We start from the raw sequence: 22144 nt of genomic DNA, 5'->3' as shown, positions 1-22144 counted from the left end.
CACTTGATAAATGTGTAATTTAGATATTTCAGGAAATAGTCCAGCAATATCATGTTAAAAATTTGACGTTAAGTCAACTGAAATGTTTACATGCATATAAATATATATTTATGTTTAACTTCAGCAAAGAAAATATTATATATAATATTATCTCAATGTGAATAGACTCTATTTTTTTGATTTTAATAATAGAATAAATGCCTTAAGCAATAATAATATCGAATATACAAAATCATTCAAAAATACTATAAAACAATTGTGATTTTCAATTGAATTTACTTTTTGTGTTATTTATTTTTTAATGTTATTTAATTGAAATGAATAATTCATTACAATTCCATAACGTCCAGTTCCTAAAATATCATTATATCTATTTATTTTATATTATTTTATGTAACACTTCAAACAAAACACGGCTGCAATCGTTCATTCGAAGCTTTACTTTCAATAATCTTGTTTGTTATATTACAAATATACTATAGATAAATGTCTTAGATATTAGAATATGATTAAGACAATATTAAAATGATTTATGTATGTATGTATATAAAATATCAACAATTAGTAGATTATATTGTACGCCAATATATGTACGTATTGTAGGCAATTATATACATAGAAATTTGCTTATATACTATTATAAAGATGTAATATTACATGACGTAGTATTGTATTAGATGTTTCAATCATGTAAGTTGACTTATAGAGTGCAATATAGTGTTAGAAAAATATACAATTACGAGCGTATAAATTAAATTGTATCGTGTTATAGTCATCTTATGATCGGGCTGAGTGATTCGCCGTAAAAATATATAATATAAAGTACACGGTTTATTCATTTTAAATTTGCGCGCTTTTCAATGCATACTACGGTACCCATTGTTATCTATTGTAACCTGTTTAAATTTATTATTAACACCAATTTTTAAAAACGTTTTTGTTATATGTATTATATTATGCATACCGCTTTGAATGATAATCTATGAATTATTAAAATATTTGCTACGAGAAAAATAAATATATGTACAATATCAAAAATATACATATATATCTTACATGTACGTCTCCAATAAAAAAATATAAATAAAAATAATAATTTTGTGAAAGTTATACCTTTTTTATCATATTCATGAAAATGTATAGTCTAAAATAAAGGCATTTCAAAAAAGGATATTTCTTTTAAAATTATTTATTTATTATGTTATGTATAAAAAAAAAACAGCTCGGTTTAACTAAATTGTCTTTATTTATATAAAATGAAAAAGGCACATTTTTAAAATAATCTAAAAATGTTCAAAACAACAAAAAATGTAAATGGACGGACACAGTGTATACAAAATACAAACAACAAATCTCAGCAGTTTAGTAAATTAACATATTAATTCAATTACATTAATATATACAATACAATAAATCTTTTAAAAAAAATTATGTATAAAATTGCATTGTCACTGGAAGAAGCTTTTGCTTAAAATATAAATTTTTTAAAAATTTAATAGAACAAAAATGATTTTAATAATCATAATTAGTAATCAAAAAGTGCAAAATAACAACGATGTAACAAAACAAATATTATGTTCAATTAAAAGAAATCAAAATCAATTTACGAACTCCTCATTCAAACATCTATTATTCTCACTGCTTAATTCTCCCATAATTAAAATACCTAATGGTAATTATTGTTTTAAAATTATTAGATGTGTATTATCATAACATAAAATAGATTTTGTACAAAAGTATTATACAACTAAGCTTCGGCAACCTCTCATCGTGTATAAAAATTCATTTCACGTCTCAGTCTCGGTCATTTGACTCATAATTTAACAAAACATTACACAAAACAACTCCATAGACTATTATTTATTTAGCACATGAATTATTAGAATCTTGATATGGCTAATATAATGTATATATTCAATTATTGTTTCATATATTTAAATATTACATGCCGGATGACTTCTTATTTAAAATCTTCAATTTCAGTCTCAAGCTATGATACATAAGCATATAAAATTTCTTAAATTCTAGATCGCTCATTAGTTGTAATAAATTGGACGTATTAAAATCTAGAGGCACTTGACAATGATGTTTTATGATTTTAATGGCAAAAGTGCTATCATTAACCATAACAACCTAAAAAAATCTGTTTGAAGCAAAATTGCTCAAAGTAATACATTTCATAATATGCAGTACAACAAATTTATACAATGAGCAATTCCACAACAAAAATACCATCTGAGATCTCAAACTTTAGTGCTAAAGTACATGTAGCATCAAATACAACTAATTTGTGGCTGACATCGTCATGTTAATACTAAAACATCACATTCTTAATAGGAATGGACCAATTTACTATCAAACTACATTGTTTCACACTTGCGTTTGGGGCACACCTTGCACTAGTTGTGTCTTTATATTTTGTCGCACTCTTGGCTTCGGAGGGGGGGTCGATCGTCCGTTGGGGTTCGGACTGCTTGATACATAGTGGCCTTCTTTGAGCGAAAGTCCAGATCCAGATGAAGCCTGACTGCTGGGACGCGATGGCAGGGAGAGCGTTTGTGGCCTTATGGGTTTGTCTCTGTACTCGTACACATTTTCTCTGGAGCGATTCGTGTTCTCTATTCCGATTTCGTCTCCGGTCTCATGCACCATAAAGATGTCGCCGCTGTAGCAACGGTCAGCCTCCCTGTTATAATATCAATCATAATTAGTTTAAATCCAATTCCAAAGCACAAATATGTGAATAGGTACTCAACCAAAAAGCAGAAAATGTGGCTAAACTTATGTACATGTAATAAAATTTTTTACATTACTTTTTTATGATTAGCCTTTTCCTCGGTATAGCTCTGCATGCAAAAAAAAGCACATAAAACACAATTTTATCATATAATTTTTTCATTAAAATAAACATTTGTGCACTTTTATTTACTTTTAATAAAGCATACTCTATTTCGGGCATTTTAACTGCCTTTTTCTTACTAGACTTATGTCTCATCCACTTCTATAATACTTCAATCTCTGTGCAAACTCGTTTCTCTTTCTATTCCTTCTAATTATTCCAATTACATTTTTTTTTTTTTTGTATGAACCATTACTTGTAAAAAGCATTATTGAAATATTTATTCTTCATACATACTAGAAAACATTTTAGAGATTTCAAAAAGAGTATTCATTTTTTAATACAATATAGAATTTTTTATAAAAAATTTAACTACAAAATCTTATTCACATTAGTTCCATCCCAAAATATAGCAGAAAGGCCTTCACTTTGTCAAAAACTATTGATTTGATTTTGACTTTTAGGTTTCATGTACATACATACATATATACATAAGTATGTACATACATATATATTCAAAATTTTCAAGCTTATTCTATGTACATATATTCTAAAAATAAATCAAAAAATGTTGAGAAATACCGAAATGCAAAAAAAATCTTAAATTTTCGGCAAAGTGAAGAGCAACTCTTAAAACTACCACCATATTCCAAATCGAACGAGGTTTGTGAAGTGCCACCGAAGTAATCCAAAATCGAACAAGAATAGTGAAGAGTCCATGCCCAGCCAGTTTTCTTAAATTGGGAGCACTGACCTTCAGAAACCTACCTTTTAGCTTGCCTCCACAGCAAACAACACACGACCAGCATCACGACGAGCAGCAGACACGCCGCGGACATACTCCAGAAGGCTATTTGCAACGGCTCTTTAGGCTCCCACCAAAACTAAAAATCAACCAAAAATTTATTCAATAAGCCCATCAACAAATTAAAACTGAAAATCAAACAAAGTAGATTCGGCAGAGGAATACCTCAGTAACGGGAGGATACGTCGGTACAAAATGCCCGACAACCGTTGGCAAATATTGACTCCAAAAAGCGCATTCAGTCTGTCTGAAATTCAACAGTATAGTCGAATTATATGTAGTGTTGACGTTCAAATATTTCAATTCACCAGCACCGGCTAATTCAAAATGAAGGCCTAAAATTTGTTGACGGGTTGGATTTCTGAAAAATCAAAAATCAGTCAATTCACAGTCGATTATTATACTTAAAGTAATATAAATAGAAATAGTGGATGAGTTTACACACCCAAATCTCGCAAAATCAGTGTAAGCTTTCATGAAGAAGTGGCTCATATTCCTGTCATTGGGAGTCCACATTTCTCGCTGCAGCTTCCACTTCGACGGGAAGAATTCGATGTCCATGAATGGTGCTCCAGTCAAAAAGTACAGCTCAATATTATGAGGAACTTTCCTCCATTCTGGTAGATTCAATGCTTCCACTGTGGTGTTCATTACGTAGATATAAACAGGAACCTTTTGGTCGAGTAGAAGCTTAATTATGTTATCTGACGGAGCTCGGAAGAAGAAGTCCGATAATAGCTGAAAATAAATGATGTGATAAAATTGTGAAATACATTTTAAGTACATAATAACACTGAGCAACAAAAAAAATTAACGGAGTGGAGACTTTTTAATCTTTACTAAATTTCACCCATTGAATTTGAATATGAAAATGATTTTTGTTGATCTCCTCTCGTTTATGAGACATACACGTTTAAAAAAATGCACAATATTTACAGATTTTTTTGGCTTTTCCAATTTTTAACTCAACACCTAGTGTTGCTGTGCCAAAAACGAGTATTGAAAACAAACGTCGGATGTTTTTTCTATTGATTGTGATTTTTATTGCTTTAAAATACTTAAAATTAATTATCTAGCGAATTTTAAAAGCCAAAAATATACTTTTTTCTTACACATTTTTTCCCCATAATATTCTGAACTTATTTCGCTAATTTTTCACTTAACTACGTTTATAAGGATTGGTTTTATCTCAATTTTTTATTTTTATCATCTATCCGTAATAATTCGAGTGGTAAATGAGCGGTAAACGTAGTGAAATATAGAACTAGTCCAATAAATGTATGATAGCTCGAAAAACAAAATTATTTGACTTTTAAAATTTGCTAGATAATTAATTATACGTATTTTAAAGCACTAAAAATTCACAATCAATAGAAAAAAAAACTTGACTATTGATTCCAATATTCATTTTTGGCACAGCGATACCAGATTTTGAGTTAAAGACTGCAAAAGCCAAAAATCTGTAAAAATTACCCATTTTTAAACGCTCATATATTTTAAATGAGTACAAGCCAACAAAAATCATTGTCATATTCGAATTTAGTGGGTCAAACTTAGTAAAGATTGATTAGTCTCCGCTCCAGTAAGTAAAATACGTGATTTTTGTTGCTAAATTGTTGTTGGAATTAAATATGATATAAAAAAATAAGATTATTACGTGAATATATTGCTCTCTTATATGAGTCTTGTTGTAAGGATCTGGCCAGTATGTATACATATACTTGATAGCTTCGTACACACCGAGCGGATTTAACGTGTAATTGTAACGCAAAACCAACTCTTTCACTTTCTGGCTGAAAAACCGGCTGTCTATCTCATAGTGAGGAGCCAAAGTTTCATTCTCATCTAAAATCCACAAGCAAGCCATACAAATAATAAACAACGAAAAGGTACACAAAATGTAAAACGTAGCATTATAATTACATATAACATAAGCTGCCTCCTGCAAAGTGACACCGCTCATGTAACTGAGCCCTCGATTGAAATGTCCTTTGCGTATGAGCTCTTCTGGGGTTTCCTTCAAGAACAACCAGTCGCTTTCGTGCCAACCCTCGTACCAATCGTCTCCCGGATACGTGAAATTCACATCGAGCACCGGACCCCACGGAAACAGACCAACATGTGGTTGAAATTCAGCATTTCCGAGCTCGTAAAAGTTCCTCTGCTTCAAACAGTTTATTAGTTTCCATGACGATTCAATGGAACAACCCAAAAGCTGACCGTAGACTCGGCTCGTGTTTTGAGCTCGGTATTTATCGATGATCATAGACCATTCGGCCAACGCGGATCCACTCTGCAATGAAAATTAGCATTAATGCAATTCACCAACACTCTAAATTAAGTAAAATATCAAATAAAACAAACCTGTGCAATAACTTTATTAACTAAATTTTTAGTCTGCGGTGCAACCATTAACAAACCAGCTGAAGCTGCACCGGCTCCAGGTCCGAATAGCGTGATTGAATTCCTATCACCGTTGAAAAACTCAACGTTATCATGAATCCATTTCAAAGCTAACGCTTGATCCAAGATGCCATAGTTGCCTGGAGAGTTTGAATCAGCTGTACTTATGAATCCTATATAAAATAAAACGAATCATAAGAATAATAAGATTCAAAGGCAGGAATTTATGTATATAATAAAACCAACCCAAAGCTCCGAGACGATAGTTGATTGATACGACAACGACATTGTAAAAAGCAGCCATAATATGAGCTGGAAACGTATTGGAAGCTCCTTTATAGAAATCTCCTCCGTGAATGTAAACCATTACGGGATATTTTTGAGGGACACCGGCTTCCGTCTGAAATTTTAATAATGAGTAATAAATATGTATAGTTTGTACATATAAATGAGATTTTATACAAATAAATCTATAGACTTTATTTTTTTACCAATATACATTATATTTATATTTATTTATAGTAGTTTTGGACCATTGTGGCTTTACAGGAAGAACCTAATGCACCACAATGGCCTAATTTTAATATACGATAAGGATGTTTTAAATTAATATTGGTTCTCGAACTTTCAAAGAATGAAAAAATGTGACCATCATATATGTATATAATATTGATATTCTGTGTATCTGAAATAACGCTCGCCATACTATAATTGTCGCTTGGATTCGACATATATATGTACGTCACAGCTAAAACAGTGCGAACAAAACGTACGAATATAATAACAAAAGAAAAAAACTCATATATATATATACACAGTGGCGGACTGGCCATACAAGCGAACATGCCCGATGGCATGTGGGCCCCACTATCTGTTAGAAAATATGGGCCCTCAGTAAAATTAAATAACTTTTTAACTATTTCACGTGTGTAAAAATGTATAGGATATTGCAACTTTAGGACCTAAAGTTTGGGTATTTCAACAAAACAAATTTCTTACGATATACACAAATAACTAATACCTGCTTTAACAGCCCAAGGATCGGTTAACTTTTTTTATTAGATTTGAAATGTAAGTTTCAACATTTGCGTGGGCCCTTTTGCCGGGCCTATTCCAACGTCAAGATTATGTATATACCAATACCTATGTAACAACTAACTACTGAAATAAAAATGGGAATAAACAAATTTTCGTGAATAATATAAACTGAATTGCTTAAAACAATTTTGATAGGACGATTCATCATCAACCAGCGATTTAAATTAACTTCATACTTTCAAAATAACATTTGATTATACTTCGATGATATAGTAAGATTTAAATACACAATTTTAAACAGTTTCCGAATATAAAATCTATTCCTTATCTAGACACATCCATGTAAATAGAAATATAGGATAGGGGCCCCCTCCCCAAAATCCCGATTTTCGATTAACATTAATTGAAAATATTATGCATTTTTTTCAGGGACGTAATTTGGGGGGGGGCATAGGGGGGCACTCGCCTAAATTAAGGAATAGTGTGAATTTAGAAAATATTATGAATTTAATGATTAATGAGATACTATGGATCTATGAATGCTACGTGTATTTCTTATGTATGTTACTTTTGGGTAACTAATAAAATAATCGCTGCTATGTGCTTTGAAAAAAAACAAAACAAAACTTTATCTAATGTTATTACGTACATAGATAAAGTGACAAGACAGTCGGTAGAAATTAAGTTAATTGATAGTTTTTTGGAGAATCAGTTTGATGGTCGATTAATGTTGACTATGTAAAGATTTGTGGAAAAAAATTTTCGCCTGCGGCGCTTTTTTCCCTTTTTACATAATATTTTTTTATAATTATTTTTTCAAAAGTAAGCTTATTTTTTTCATATTTTATAACTCAATAAGGTAAAGAATATTTTCCATTTTTATTCCGATATAAAAAAGATTTTTTGAAAAAAAATTCAATTTGACCAATCTTTGCCTGCCCTGCCCCCAAAGAAAAAGCTGAAATGACGTCCCTGATTGTTTTCTACCGAAAGTAAAAGCCGCTTTTATGCCGCATTCTTTTATGATGCATTATATTTACCTAGGACAAGGGTTAAAACGAAATATACAATATAATTTATGGATCTATTTTTCTTTTGCCATTTTTCTTGTACCTAAATTTGTTTATTTCCAATTTTGAAAAAAAAAAAATTTCCCTTGATTTTTAGCGTTATGGAAAGAAGAAAATTTTGTTATATGGGGGGGGGGGACAAATTATTTTAACCCTGGGTGGGGCCCCCTTTGACTCCTGGCATGCACTGATTTCAGTCCCAGTCCGCCACTGTATATACATACATATATACTGTTTGCTACCAATGTTTTCTCTAGGCTAATAGATGGCGCTAAGTCTCTGAGCATTTAGCGCCGTTTATTGAAAATTTATTTAATTAATTCATTTTTCTATTGGTGTTTTATTTTGTTTATATGTAGATAGGTAGGTAGTTTTTACCATTTTTTTATATTAAACAATTAAATATAAATATATTTAAAAGGTATTTGAAAAAAATTCGATGGCGTGCAAATCGAACACAAGACCAACACATCTCTTTTAATTTTTTTTTTTATTTAATAACTAAATATGCTAACACCCATGTGATGATGTTTCATCGGGTACAACACTAATTTAAAATAATGTCATTATATCATTTATGTAGTTATTCTATAAAAACATTTACACATAAACTGTAATATTAAATTGATTAAAAACTTAACCATCGTTTAAAAACAAACTCCACATTTCCAGACTCATCCATCGTTAGGATTAATTTGGACAATTTAACCAATTAACAAAGTGGTCGGTTCAAGTCAAAGGACAAATTGTCATTTCCGTTGTTTGTACGGTGACCTTTCTCACCTTTCGGCACGACCGTCGCTAAATATCTACCATTTTAAAACACTTACATTCGGCGAGTATACATTCAAATACAGGCAATCCTCATCCATGTCCCGAACACCTTTAGTGGCACCGGTATACCTCACCGGTTGAGGGCAAGCCGGACCAAAATCCACAGCCTGCAACAGCTGCCAACCCCTATGAGGTCTAGGAGGCTGTGAATATAATAAAATACATTGGAAATAATATAAATGTTTAAATTTATACACACAATTAATATAAAACATTATAACAACCTTAAATCTGCCATCCAATACTGGAGGAATTGCATAAGGAATCCCAAGGAATACACTCGCTTCTCCTTGTATCCTTTCTACTGGAGTAGTCCACGGTCTATATCCCGAATCAGGATCAGGATTATCATACATATAAACCTAAAAAAAATGGTACGACTATAAATACTGATTTCTTGAATGCTATTGAATGGTTAAAATTTGTATCAAAGCATACCTTAAATCCTTGTACTTGTCCATAGTTTGTGGTAACGAATATATCTCTAGGTAACTGTTTCGAATCTCTTCTTTCCTTGCCTTGTAAATCTTCTCTCCATCCTCCAAGTACACCGGGAAATACTGCATCAGGATTACTAGGATCTCTGCCCTATAAAGATAAAATAAAAATATTAGATGAGCTCATTCGTTACACTCTCGCTGATCTTTTCCACGATTACAAAAATGGTTCCATTGTGCAAACGACCCGAATTTCGTACTTTCCCACAGTTGAAACGGCTCTGAATCCCAAAACCAAATTACACGCACTGCTAAGCCTGACCAGATGCCGAAAAAACAGCATTTTGAGTTAAAGAAACATCCATTTTTCGCGCTTACGGTACTTTTAATCAACGCTTACAATTTTCATCAGCCACTTAAAATTATTGCGAAGTAATTATACATGGTTCGTAATTCCGTATCGCGAGATAGATTTGCAAATATGGCGTCCCTAACAATAGATGCAATAGTTGAATGTACCATTTGAATAATTTATCGTAATAATTATACCCACTAGACATAAGAAAATAACTAACGTAATATCAATCAGTCATTCTATGGTTTATCAGCCAAATATTTATTTTGACATTCGTTTAGTTATTTAATTCCCTGTAAGATATCGAATTAAATATCAAACACACAACTATATTATATTATAGATTACAATAGGAAATTTTATCGCTGTGTACATTTATAAGGTTATGTCAGGTGTTTTCACTCGTGTCAGTACAAACGCAAATACAGTGTGTTGCAAAACATTTAACCTGGTTACGAAAAAATAATACAAAAATTAACAACGCTAAATGGAATCGTACTTGATTCTAATTAGCACTATTTTATATATTTTCAATTCTTGCATGGTATTGGACTTTTTATAGAATATTGAAAAAATTTTCACACGTTTATTTGATTTATTATAAATTAACTGGCTAAAAAATAATATTTCATTTGAATTCTCAGCATACAATGCAATGTAATGAACTGGTTAATTTAAGCATCAATAGCTCTGCATTTAAATAGAGCATTTTGATGAAGTTTGTATAAAAATTAAGGAAAATTAATTACAGAGTCGAAAATTATACAACTTTCATTTATGCAATTTTATTAAGTAAGTTTATTATAAATCAAAATATTGACGAGTCTTAAATTTAAATCGTTTAAAATTTAATAGCAAAAATGTAATCAAAATAGTATTTAAGGTAGAAACATATCGATGGCTTGGTGCACAGATATTGTATGTCCATTTTTGAATTTTAATTAAATTTTAAGTTTGTATCGAATTATGTATACCACATAGTTTAAATAAATAATAAATCAATTTATTGTTATAATTGTTTAAAAACTAGTTACATATGTTCAAATCTCAAATGGCGTACTAAAGAAATAGGAAAAGCGAAAGCAGTCAGGATGCTTTTGCCCAAAAAAAAAAAAAGGGTCCACTGTTATCAATTTCTATTGTCAACCTTTTTTTTGCTCTCTAGCTTTGTAGGGCAATAGTAATTGACAATATTGAACCCTTTTTCTTGGGAAATGGAAGCTCCAAACCGAAGACTTGTAATTGCATACGTCTTATTGAAACTGTTGTTTTAATAAATCACAGTAAATTTCACAGCAGAGCACACATGTATCAAATCTAAAACGGCAAAACATAAGCATGGGGAGTACGGCACAATTAACTGATGACTTTTGAATCACTATTACTGAGAATCATTAACAAAAATGAAATTCAATTCAAACCAAATGAAACGAAAATTTGCATTGTTCAAATTGCGATGCAGTGTATTATGTATGATAGGTCGATTTCCAATCCAAAGCACGGTTGATTTGATATTCAACGCTCAGATTAGTCACCAAAACGTTGCCTCACATGATAAGTCATCAATCAACAACACCCACCACTCAATCCGTCAAATGTAAAATTGGCTCGTAAGCAAAGGTGAACAGTCGAATTTGAACCATACCATATTATTTCTGAAGCGGTCATCCAATGGAGTGTTCTGTCCGAAGGGGTAACCACCTTGCTGGGGCGGGTACTGAGGATAGTATTGATTGTACTGGGTACCAGTTGGCTGGTAGTGTCCATAGCGTCTGCTGTTGTACGTGTAGGTCCTGTAATCGCTGTCGCCAGGTTTTGGTGGGATGTAGACACCGTCTTTGTTGTAGACACGTCCACTGGAGCCAGGATCGGACTGGGCTGCGACCCAAGACGCCAAACTCAACCAAACGGCTGCTGCCACCACTCCCATTGTCTAGCTATACTACCTCGACAGGTGTTTTACCATTGTGGATCTAGATGTGGTGTGTATCAATGGGACACAGGTAGAGATATCGGTCGTTATCTCTGTGCCAGGCTACGCCCACCTGGTCGAGTACGTTCGGTTGCACTGACGCGTACCCAACAACGGTCTGCCGGTATATGTGGTTACTGTGGTTACAAGGCGAGGCCACTGCTTGCTTGCTTGCTTACTATAGCACAGCCATCTGACGGTAGACGAACCAAACCGGTCGTTGTATGCATTCAATAAAACGGTTTTTTCTGATGAGGTGTCCAACCGTCCAAATTTCCACCAAATGCTCCAAGTTATATAGGAAAAGGATTAACCATTTGAATGCTGACCAACGCCAATCAGCGGTTTGCCAACAAGTCCATGGACCTGAAAAACGCCGATAGGCGTTGTATTTTGAGCATGTACAAAGTAAACAAGAATACTACCCGCTAAGCCCTTTCAGGTAGTATTGAAAAACATGGGTCGTATAATCCGTGTCATTCATTTGTCAACGTTTATAAAGACTGTTTTACACCGGCATTTCTGAATTTATAACCATAGCAGAATTTCCCGATGGAAAGCCCTAACTCAGCGGTTCTTAGCTTTGTTGGAGGTACTGAATCCCACCAGTTTCATATGCGCATTCACCGAACCCTTCTTAATTGGAAAAATAAAATATGATTTTTTTCAAATTCAATACATAGGTATATATTTTACTGGTGCACAAAATGAACCGTGCATCAACATCACTGTGTTCAAAGAACAAAATCATTAAAACATGATTTTCACATAAAAACAAAAACATAATAATTAATATTTACTGCAAATCAGTGTGACTTCTGCTGTTGCCTTTCAGAAACCTTGGCAAGTGCCACTCTCATGTCATTTTCGCAACAAAGTCTGTTCCTTTTCTTCGTTTTTATGTCCAGCATCCTCGAAAAGGATTGCTCGCAAAGATATGTTGTAATAAACGGTATGAAAATCTTCAGAGCTTTCTTAGCAATAACAGGGTACGTTACCATTTGTTGACACCAAAACGTTGAGAGCGTTGTTGTTCTGAAGAGTTGCTGTTGAACCTGGCTCTGCTGAATTTCCACCGAACCCTTGGGGTTCGATCGAACCTAGGTTAAGAACCACTGCTCTAACTGCTGAGTATTTTAGATTGTGGCTTGGAATTTAGATTGTGAGCATTACATTTTATCAACAATGAAGAATGGAACTCGTTTTGGAAATATACATTGATTAATAGACTTATTTTGTTTATTTTATACTGTTGCAAGATATATTAGAGAGTCTAAACACACCTTTACAAAACTCGAAATATTCAGCGCTAGTTATCTAGGGTTTTTTAGGATTAGTTACAATTTTTATACGTGCTTTCTATTGGATTTCTAAATAATTCTAGTTGGAAATGTTGGCGAAAATTTCAGCGTGGCGGGCTTTCAATTGAAAAGACGTCAGCTCTCAAAGGGTTAAGCTATATAGGGGAGTCGTCACTGACCACTGCTATCTGAATTTTTGTAGTCTGAGCAGACTGTTGAAGTCAGTCTTCAAACAAGCAGTTTTCTTTTGATTTGGTTACCCTAATGCGAATCCAATTGGAAAGTTGTCTATTGAGACCTCTGTCGGATGTTGGTACAATTAATTGCTGATCGATTGTATCTTATCCGAGATAGTGAATATCTCCGTGATTTTCAAACTGCGATAAATTGCGATGCCGAGGTGCGAATTAGAATACACAAGTCGACGTTGTTGGGCTGCGAGTTAAATTAAGAAGTGGAAGCAACAAGTGAAAGTTTGGGCAAGGTCGTCTATGAAACAGGGGTTTTAAGGTTCGAATTGCACCTTAGGGCTTTCGAAATGTTACATTCGAGAGGGTTGTATATTTAGAAAGTGATAAATGTGAATTATTTGCCACAAATGAAACGCTCGGAGATGTTGTGTGACCCAAAAGATGTTCTAGCCTGCATATAAATTATCATAGAAAGGATCCATGTACTTTAAATTATTGAAATTAATTAATTTTGAAATAAAATATTTTTCTTTTTTATTTGGTTGAACTCTAAAAAATAAAACATTTTCTGTGCAAAACAGTACTAGGTAGAAATTGTCGTTGTATTTCATTCAACAAACTTATTTCTGATTTACTTACATATTTTCTCATGAATTGCCCATTGAATATTTGAAAATAAATATAATCCTAATTAAATTAGTCATTTATCATTTGCAATGAGCATCATTGCGGTGTGGTTAAGAGTGATTCATCTTTCAAAAATGCAACGAAGAGAATTGAATACTGAATACTGATAAGGACGTATAGTCAAGCGTCACGATTGAGATTATTACTCATTCATTCATACCGTGTAGAATTTTTACTATGAATGCGAAATATACCAGCGTTCGAATAATTTTTCGCTAAAGCCCAACTACGTACATAATTAAAGGCCGAGGCACGTTTAGGGGTTCCGGAGAATTACGTCCCTTTTCCAGCCGTTAAATTCGATAACCCAGTTTCCGGACCATATAAGATCAATCGCAGATATAAATATTCCGCTGGTATCTCACTCTACCTAGATATATTATTTCACATGTAGAGGTGTACGGCATTTTACATTGTAAAGCGTTGAATTAATTTGTTCCCGCGCGACATATTGACAAGGATACGCTTTTCCAATTGCGAAATTCGACAGCGAGTGTCTGTTTTGTATTTAATTAGAGCGTCGGGCATTTCTCTCTAAGGTTTCTCTTTTGATGGTATTAGATTTCAATCGAAATCGAAAAGCAAGAAAATGTAAAATTTCTGTAAGCATTCCTACCTTTCATTCTATTTTAATGATACTGTAGAATAATTTTGCCCATAAAGGGAACATTTATGCGAAATTCAACACCATCAAAATATAATATAGTGTAAAAATTCAAATTTGAATTATTTGATTTTAAATTGTAATACAGTAATAAAACAGTTCGATGTTTTACCGACAAACTATACGTTATAATAGTTACAAAAATGAACTATAGATGTCACTAGTGGATATTAATTTGAAAATTGAACAAAATATATTATCATTTTACAAGCCTCTTCTAATATATTACAATTTATTTTATATTTTATATAGGAATGTAGATTTAAAAAAAAGCGCCATTTTTTCCGTATATTTCTTTTAAGTCAACTATCGACTATTTACTTTTTTTATACTTTGATCTTAAAGCTATTAAAAACCATTCTAAAAGTTTCCTTTAAGTATTTATATAATATAGACATTGCAAACTAGTATGTAACGTGTGAAATATGTACAAAAAACTTCAACATCTAAAAAACTTTATGCATATTGCTAGAGCTAATTAACAAAGTTAACGACTTGCTGGAGTTCTACCAGCCAAAAGTTTTAGTTTATAGCTTGAAAAAAATATATATTTTAATTAGATTTAGTTAGGTAGACATTTAAGATAATGTAATATATAACTAATCTAATATATAATTTCGAAAGAGACTTTGTATGTATGTAAGGTTTGGGTGGTAGAATCCGTGATATGAAATTTAATAAAAAAATTCAGATGTTACCAACCAATGACTTTATCTATGTATTTGAGGAATATAAGAAGGTCACAGAACAAAATTCGATATTGAACCGTACATACAAATTATGAAATACTAATAGCTATGACAGCAGTTTCGATACAGATTGGGCGCAAATGTATGGAAACTTGCACAATACAAAAGTTCTACTTCCGGCTGTCGGATTTGGTTCAAATTTTTATATTACTTAAAATTACTATCAGTATTATACACATTAAATATCAAAAAGATTAAAATAATTTAAAAGGTCAAAATAAAATAATTAAATATTGTTTTAAAAAAAAATACTACTAAAATTCTGACCAAAACCCTATCAGCTCTAAGTTAGTACATAAAGAATACAAATATAAATTTTCAGCTTGATACGTTCAGGGGTGTGGACAAAGCAGTGGCCACAATATTTTTGACCTTTTTAAGGGGAAAAAATCCCAATTCCGGTTTATAAAATTTAGAGATTTTTTTTTTCATCACATTGATACCAGAATTATACTTGAATTGTTTCATGACGAGCACAGATGTTTTAAGGGTCGAAAAAAATTGTGGAAGAAAAATCGAACAAGAGTAAACTGCCACTTTCGGTTGACGGATGCTTACCAAATTTTATACATAACTTGGTATTAAGCTTAGACTTCTAGATATGAAATTTCAATTCAATAAACTAAGAGGTTTCTGAGAAAAAGATAGAAAACCTCGATTCTCTAGAGTAAAAGTAATACTTCCGGTTCAGGTAAAAATATTCAAAAAATATAAGAATATAAAGATTATAATTTCTATTACATTTAAAAAAAAAATTCCGATTCAGTTAGCGGTTTGGGAGATAATTGAGTTCAAAAACTTGAAAAAAAGAGGACACCTATAAGGAGAGGTACCATTTCCGGTCAACTTAAAAATTTGAAAAAAAATTGCGTCGTGTCGATAAGAATTTCAGTTACCAATACCAAGTTTCAGTTCGATGGGACTAACGGTATTCAAAAAATCCCCAAAAAACACAGCCACACACACACACACACACACACACACACACACACACACACACACACACACACACACACACACACACACACACACACACACACACACACACACACACACACACACACACACACACACATACACACACACACACATACACACACAGACACAGACAGAAACAGACACACATTTTTTTTAGATCATGAAAACGTGATCACGATCTGTGATCGATTCCGAGTTCGAATCAGTCAAAATCTCGAGTTCGAATTTTCGCATGATCACAAAACTTTATCTATTGTTACCACGTGCATATGTTTGTACATAGATAAAGTAAAAACAAATGAATATTCACATAAATTAAAATTAAATAAAACTATTCAAATGAATTTAATAACATGTTTACTAATAGATAAGCCATGTTTAAGCGGTTTATATTACAAATACTAAGCGAAGCCGGGTAAAACCACTAGTATATTATAAAAAAGTGCAAGAAATGGGTGGATGAAATTAGAATAGAGTATGGGGTGAGATGGACGAGATAAACCGAAACGAATGAAAGCGTATTGAAGAAGGCTTAATCCAAAAATGCATGGCGAATGGCTGTAAATGATGATGATTTTACAATATATGTACTTAATAATTACAGAAGCCATATATACGTATGCTCTTTTCATAATTTTTGATTAATTTCAATTGGAAATATTTCAATCATAAAATATGCCTAGTAAAATAAATAATACCATAATAAATAAAGTATTCGTATGTGAACACAAAGTCGACATTTAAATTGCGACAATAAAATCATATTAAAAATTATATTTTGTTTTTATTTCCATACGTATATATTTCTCCCACAAGTGTTGACTCAAGAGCGAGACAAAACACAGCCTACAACCAAAAAGAGTGAGCGAGATGCAAAATGAGAGGGTGGCGTAAACATGTGATCGGTCGCGTGGAGAGATTTGTTTGAGAACTCCACTTGTCAGTCTAGCGGTAACAGCTCGTGCGAGCGGTCGTGTCGTATTTGGACCAAAAAAAACCGTTTCATTCAAAAAACAAATAAAAGTCAAGTGCAAAAAAAAATCTTAATAATCTTATCTAATGTGTTATAATTTTTATTAAATAAACATAATAGTTAAAAATGGCTGACGAAACTTTCGCCCTGCCCGAGCAGAACATCGAATATCACATAGTGAGGTTGTTGGAGAAACTCGAGGGTTTGAGATGTGAGGGTGGTGCTCTAGGGGGTGGTGCAAATGGGGGTGCTTCCTCGTCGGTCGAGGCTCGAGTCGAATTGAGGTCTTTGGAGTTGTGGAGGGCTGTCATCTGCGAATGTTTGGCCACTTTCTTCTATGTGGTTGTTGTCTGCGGGGCTGCTGGAGCTGCTGGAGCTGGTGCTGCTCCGGCGACTATGCTCCTGGCTGCGTCCATGGCTTCGGGGCTGGCTGCTGCTACCCTCACTCACTGCTTCAGACACATATCAGGTGAGACGGTTTGAATTTGGCGCCATTTTTGCTTACGACTCTCATATGAGGCCATTTATGCTTAAGACTCTCATTATTAATTAATTGTGTTGTAATTATTTTTTTTTGTAATTAAATCATTGCTATTGGCCACTTGAATTTTAAAGCCAAACATAAAGAATGTTCTACATGTGACCTTTTGTGCCCCTCAAGATGGTCCTGTTCAATACTGACTAATGGGCTATTTTGTCGTCAATTGGCATTTATATATTGTTTCAGTTCAAGTGGCCAATAATATACACGTGTAAGGTGTAACTGTCCAACAGCATGATACTTATTTAAAAGCATACATTAGGGGGGGGGATGATTTAAATGTAAAATTAGTTTTAATATAAAAGTATGTATTTTTAAAAAATTCACCTGCTGCGCAATCCTTTGTTTTATAATACATGTAATTTATATCTACTCCTCCCATTTTTGCCCCGAATATTATTCTTAAATGCCGTAATTGGTAATTTTAAGTCTGATGCACTTAAAAGAGTGGCACGACAAATCAGCGCAAACCAACTTAGAGCCGACAATTCGGCGCATGGACTATTCAGCGCAAAATCAATTTTTTCAATAAGTTTCAAATGCGTTTTCAAAAATAATTACTGTATTGAAATTGTCGGTCATATCTACATGATAATTTCATAAATGCGAATAAATTTATTTGATACTCTTTGTGCATAAGGAATACAAATATAAATTTTCAGCTTGATACATTCAGGGGTGTGGAAAAAATCGCGTGGTCACAACATTTTTGACTTTTCTTAGAGGAATCCCACTTCCGGTTTATTAAATTTAATGATTTTTTTTTATTTTCATCACATTGATACAAGGATTATACATGAATTTTCTCGTGAAGAGCATACATGCTTAAGCAGTAGAATAAAATTTAAACCAATACAAAATCCAAATATTTCCAAGCATTTAATAATGTTCGAGTATAAAAATGAATTTGTAAATAAATAAAAAAATGTCAGACATTTAAAGAGCGTTCAATTTTTTTATTCACGACCCTTCAAAGGACTCTATATTAAACAATTGAAATCGATTTCTTTCATCAATTCACTTAACGCCGCTTAAAAACTCAAACTGTCCCAGTGTGCGTCACACTGCAACTAACCACAGAATACAATAAAATATCACTCTTTCAATGCACACCCACTTAACAATAATAAATATAATGCTCTGTAAATTCTCAACGCATTCACAATTAGTGATGTGTATATACATACGTACATATGTGCATGTACGTATATGAATGTGTGTATGTTAACCGGTCAATGATAACCGGGTGATACGCCCGGTTGACGGCAGATGTTTGACGTTAATTGCCCCGTCGGCGAGGTCCCGACGGAGATTCGGAGATGTTGTATATCTGTATGTATGTATGTATGTATGCTGTATGTATGTGCGTGCGTCGAAAAACCAAAATCGGACCCCATTAACCGGAAAACTGTCACTTTTCCGGAAGTGTGCCGGTCAATCGTCACACTCCCCGTATCGCCCGTAACGGTACATCGCATTTTGAGTCAAAGTTTTTTATTCCTTTATATATTTATTATATCTCGTTTTGACGAGCTTCTGCGTGACTTTACGTTTTAACGATTATTTACCAGTTGGGGGGGGTCGTGGGTCCAAGTATGCCTAGCGTTGCTAGTAATACATACATACATGGATGATTATAAAACCACATCGATGTTCTCTGAGTTTGGCGGTTTTATCTAACAGTAATTGTCGAAACGGTTCCATTCATAGTTGAGGTATTTGGACTGTTTATCAAAATACGATTCATATACGCACTCTTCATTAAGGGATGTTCCCCAAACCGAATTCGGGTGTAGTTTCACGTGCAGAGTGCATATTTTTCTCCTACATTTCTTCAAATATGGGATTCACCTTATCGATCACTGTCAAGCAAGGATAAAATATCACCTAAAACACTCCAGGGGGTAATTTTTGGGACTGTGTAACATGTATACATATGGGCTAGGGGTGCTGCGTTTTTTTCGCATGTTTCAAAGTATCTAAAAAAACACCTACCACGTACCATTCAGTGTGTTTTCACCCTAAGGATCATTAATCAAAAAATGTAAATATGTTAGTGCTGTGACGTCAACCGTGACCTTTCAATTTTAATTTTATATGGATTATTAAAATCTTAGAATTACTATATTGAATATGTACAATAAAATGGGCGTGCCCCCACTCAACATAAACATGTTTTACTTATTTTTTTAATTTCATTTCATGAACAGGCATTTAATGAATTGTCCATTTGCCATTAGCCAGCAGTATGGCTCATTGGTTGCGTTTATATTTAGCACCGAGAGGTAACCGGGTTCGATCTCGTGCTAATCTTTAATACTGCTGGTTAGACTTTGATATTTGTGACTCCAAGTCGATCGTTTCTTATCGGAATTTGCCAATTTATCTGATTTCATTGTTGAAACTGTTCCTCCATCAAATTGGCAAAAATCATCCTACCCGCTGTCATAAATATCTGAATTTAATTTATGTACAATATGTAAAAAAATATGTTAAAGTATAAATTCATAGATGTCTCTATGGATTAATTCATTAATTAATTAATTGTTTATTTCGTGTTCTTCAGCCTCTTGAAATACAGTGATTTATGTAATAAAAATCTGCAATGTTTGTAATTAATTGTCTAGGAAGGCGCATTGGGGTCTACCTGTTAGGCTTCCTGGTATATATCTATGTAAAATAAAATAAAATAAAATTTGATGACCAGACTTTGATGAAAATTCCGTGTATGAATCGTACTTTGATGAACAGTCCTCGATTAAAAAATTGACACCTTCATAAATGGAACCTAACCACTAAGCTATAATCTATTTTCCACTTCACAATATTTCCCCTCTTAACACTTGCCTCACTGTGATGGATAGCAAGTGTCCAGGACTTATATATTATTTTATATCTACTGTATATAATGTACTGAATGCAGGGATTATTTTATGTATTCCTCATCAAAACCTCCAAGATTCAACAGAAATAACTATTTCCACAGGAAGCCCCTTGTATTTTATATTATTCAACGTAAACTGATTTTTATAGCTAATTACAATAATTAACCTATTTAAAATAAATTAAAACACACATTTTTAACTGGAAGATTGGCGTACAGCACAGCGGCTAGCGGATCTCTTCAGTACAGTAAGGCAAGTGCTAAAGGGAATGGAGCCATTAGAAATGAAAGCCTTTAAGTAGCTTCACATCATGACAGATATGTATGTAGTACAAAAGTCAAAATATAGAACATAAAAGTCCACTACAGCTACAATTGAAATCGAGTATGCGTTGAAAAATAAAAGGAAACATCTTGGACAAATGGACCGCAAGCTACTGTTATACATATGTACATACATGCGATGTAGACAAGGACATATCCCTGTGGACTCAACCTGCATCACTCGACGTTAGAAATGAAGCTAAAAACAAGAAGAATGTTCTGTAACTCTTTCCGGATGACCCGGCTGCATAAATAAGTCAAAACACTCCCTCGCCCGGGGGGCTTCTTTTTTCAGAGAAATTCATCTGAAGACGATGTATTATACGTCGGGGGTAGTGGAGGGTGGGAGGGGGTGGGAAAAAACGACACATCTCTGCACACACGGTCCGGAAAATCGTCTCGTATTCCGGCTTTTATTACCGGCGATGCTTTCGGTGCGTGAGCGATAGCGCCAGATTGCGTTTTATTACCCCTCGTTCGTCATTCCGATACCAGGGGATGACTCTTTCGGTGGTAAAACGTCCCGATTGTACATACATGGTTGAGGCTGGATCTGGATCAAATTTAACACTTTATGGCGTTGACACTCTGCTAACGAGTTTGCCAGCTGAAAGTCAACAACTGAGATGGCGAACTTTTCGACAAAAGACTTTTTCACTATATTGGCGATGCTTTTCATTCAAGATTATGACGTGTGCAATGGAAACATTCCTACCTAGTGGTGCGGGCGGTCTTATAGCTTGACGAATGGTATTATGCTGAATTTAAGTGTTAAAATTTCAATTCGAAACGCTGACATTTTTAAAATGTGCTGCAGTTGGTATATCTATTTTAAAAACAATTAATTATTTTGCACGACAAATTCGCCGATGAAAAGAGGGCCGATAAAAAATCCGAACACCCCATACGCGACGACTGTCGTAAATTTGCGTCGTAATTATTTATTATTAAAGTGTCATTAATTTTGAAACGTTTTGGTAAACCTGAAAGATACTTATATATATAAAAGACCGGTCGACATTGCGGCGAGTGAAAGTTGCACTTGCACATGAAGTGCAATTTCGTTTTTGATTTTTTCCTTCAGTCCGATGAAGTAATC

General features: G+C 33.4%; 3 protein-coding genes across 3 annotated transcripts in view; 1 reads left to right on the top strand and 2 right to left on the bottom strand.

Moving 5' to 3' along the window:
- LOC143915452 (uncharacterized) overlaps positions 1-22144 on the bottom strand; it is a 668062-nt gene that overhangs the window by 310139 nt on the left and 335779 nt on the right. The gene's annotated exons all lie outside the window — the stretch shown is intronic.
- Gli (carboxyl ester lipase-like protein Gli) lies at positions 1225-11954 on the bottom strand. The gene is made up of 12 exons (XM_077436116.1): positions 11427-11954; positions 9428-9577; positions 9214-9351; positions 8986-9132; positions 6294-6447; positions 6009-6220; positions 5568-5937; positions 5302-5489; positions 4090-4382; positions 3810-4005; positions 3608-3723; positions 1225-2686 (listed from the first exon to the last, which is right to left on the bottom strand). The coding sequence occupies exons 1-12, from the start codon at positions 11709-11711 to the stop codon at positions 2371-2373; spliced, it is 2565 nt and encodes an 854-aa protein (XP_077292242.1). The 5' UTR covers positions 11712-11954; the 3' UTR covers positions 1225-2370.
- The window catches only part of bib (MIP channel family protein big brain), a 97706-nt gene continuing 92827 nt past the window's right edge, over positions 17266-22144 (top strand). The window contains exon 1 of the mRNA XM_077436121.1: positions 17266-17765. Within this exon, the coding sequence (XP_077292247.1) occupies positions 17423-17765 (343 nt within the window). The 5' untranslated portion in view covers positions 17266-17422. The remainder of the gene's footprint in view (positions 17766-22144) is intronic.

The sequence above is a fragment of the Arctopsyche grandis genome, chromosome 8 (genome assembly GCF_051622035.1).
Source record: "Arctopsyche grandis isolate Sample6627 chromosome 8, ASM5162203v2, whole genome shotgun sequence".
NCBI lineage: Eukaryota > Metazoa > Arthropoda > Insecta > Trichoptera > Hydropsychidae > Arctopsyche > Arctopsyche grandis.
The sequence above is the reverse complement of the archived record's forward strand: the minus strand, read 5'-3'. Positions and strand labels throughout refer to the sequence as shown.

Bases quoted from the DNA above. Each gene is read 5' to 3' on its own strand.
- Gli (XM_077436116.1), bottom strand. From the start codon at position 11,711: ATGGGAGTGGTGGCAGCAGCCGTTTGGTTGAGTTTGGCGTCTTGGGTC. The intron at 5,490-5,567 runs GTAATTATAATG...TGTGGATTTTAG, and splicing joins GGAGGCAGCTTATGTTATAT to ATGAGAATGAAACTTTGGCT. The intron at 4,006-4,089 runs GTGTGTAAACTC...TTGATTTTTCAG, and splicing joins ACTGATTTTGCGAGATTTGG to AAATCCAACCCGTCAACAAA.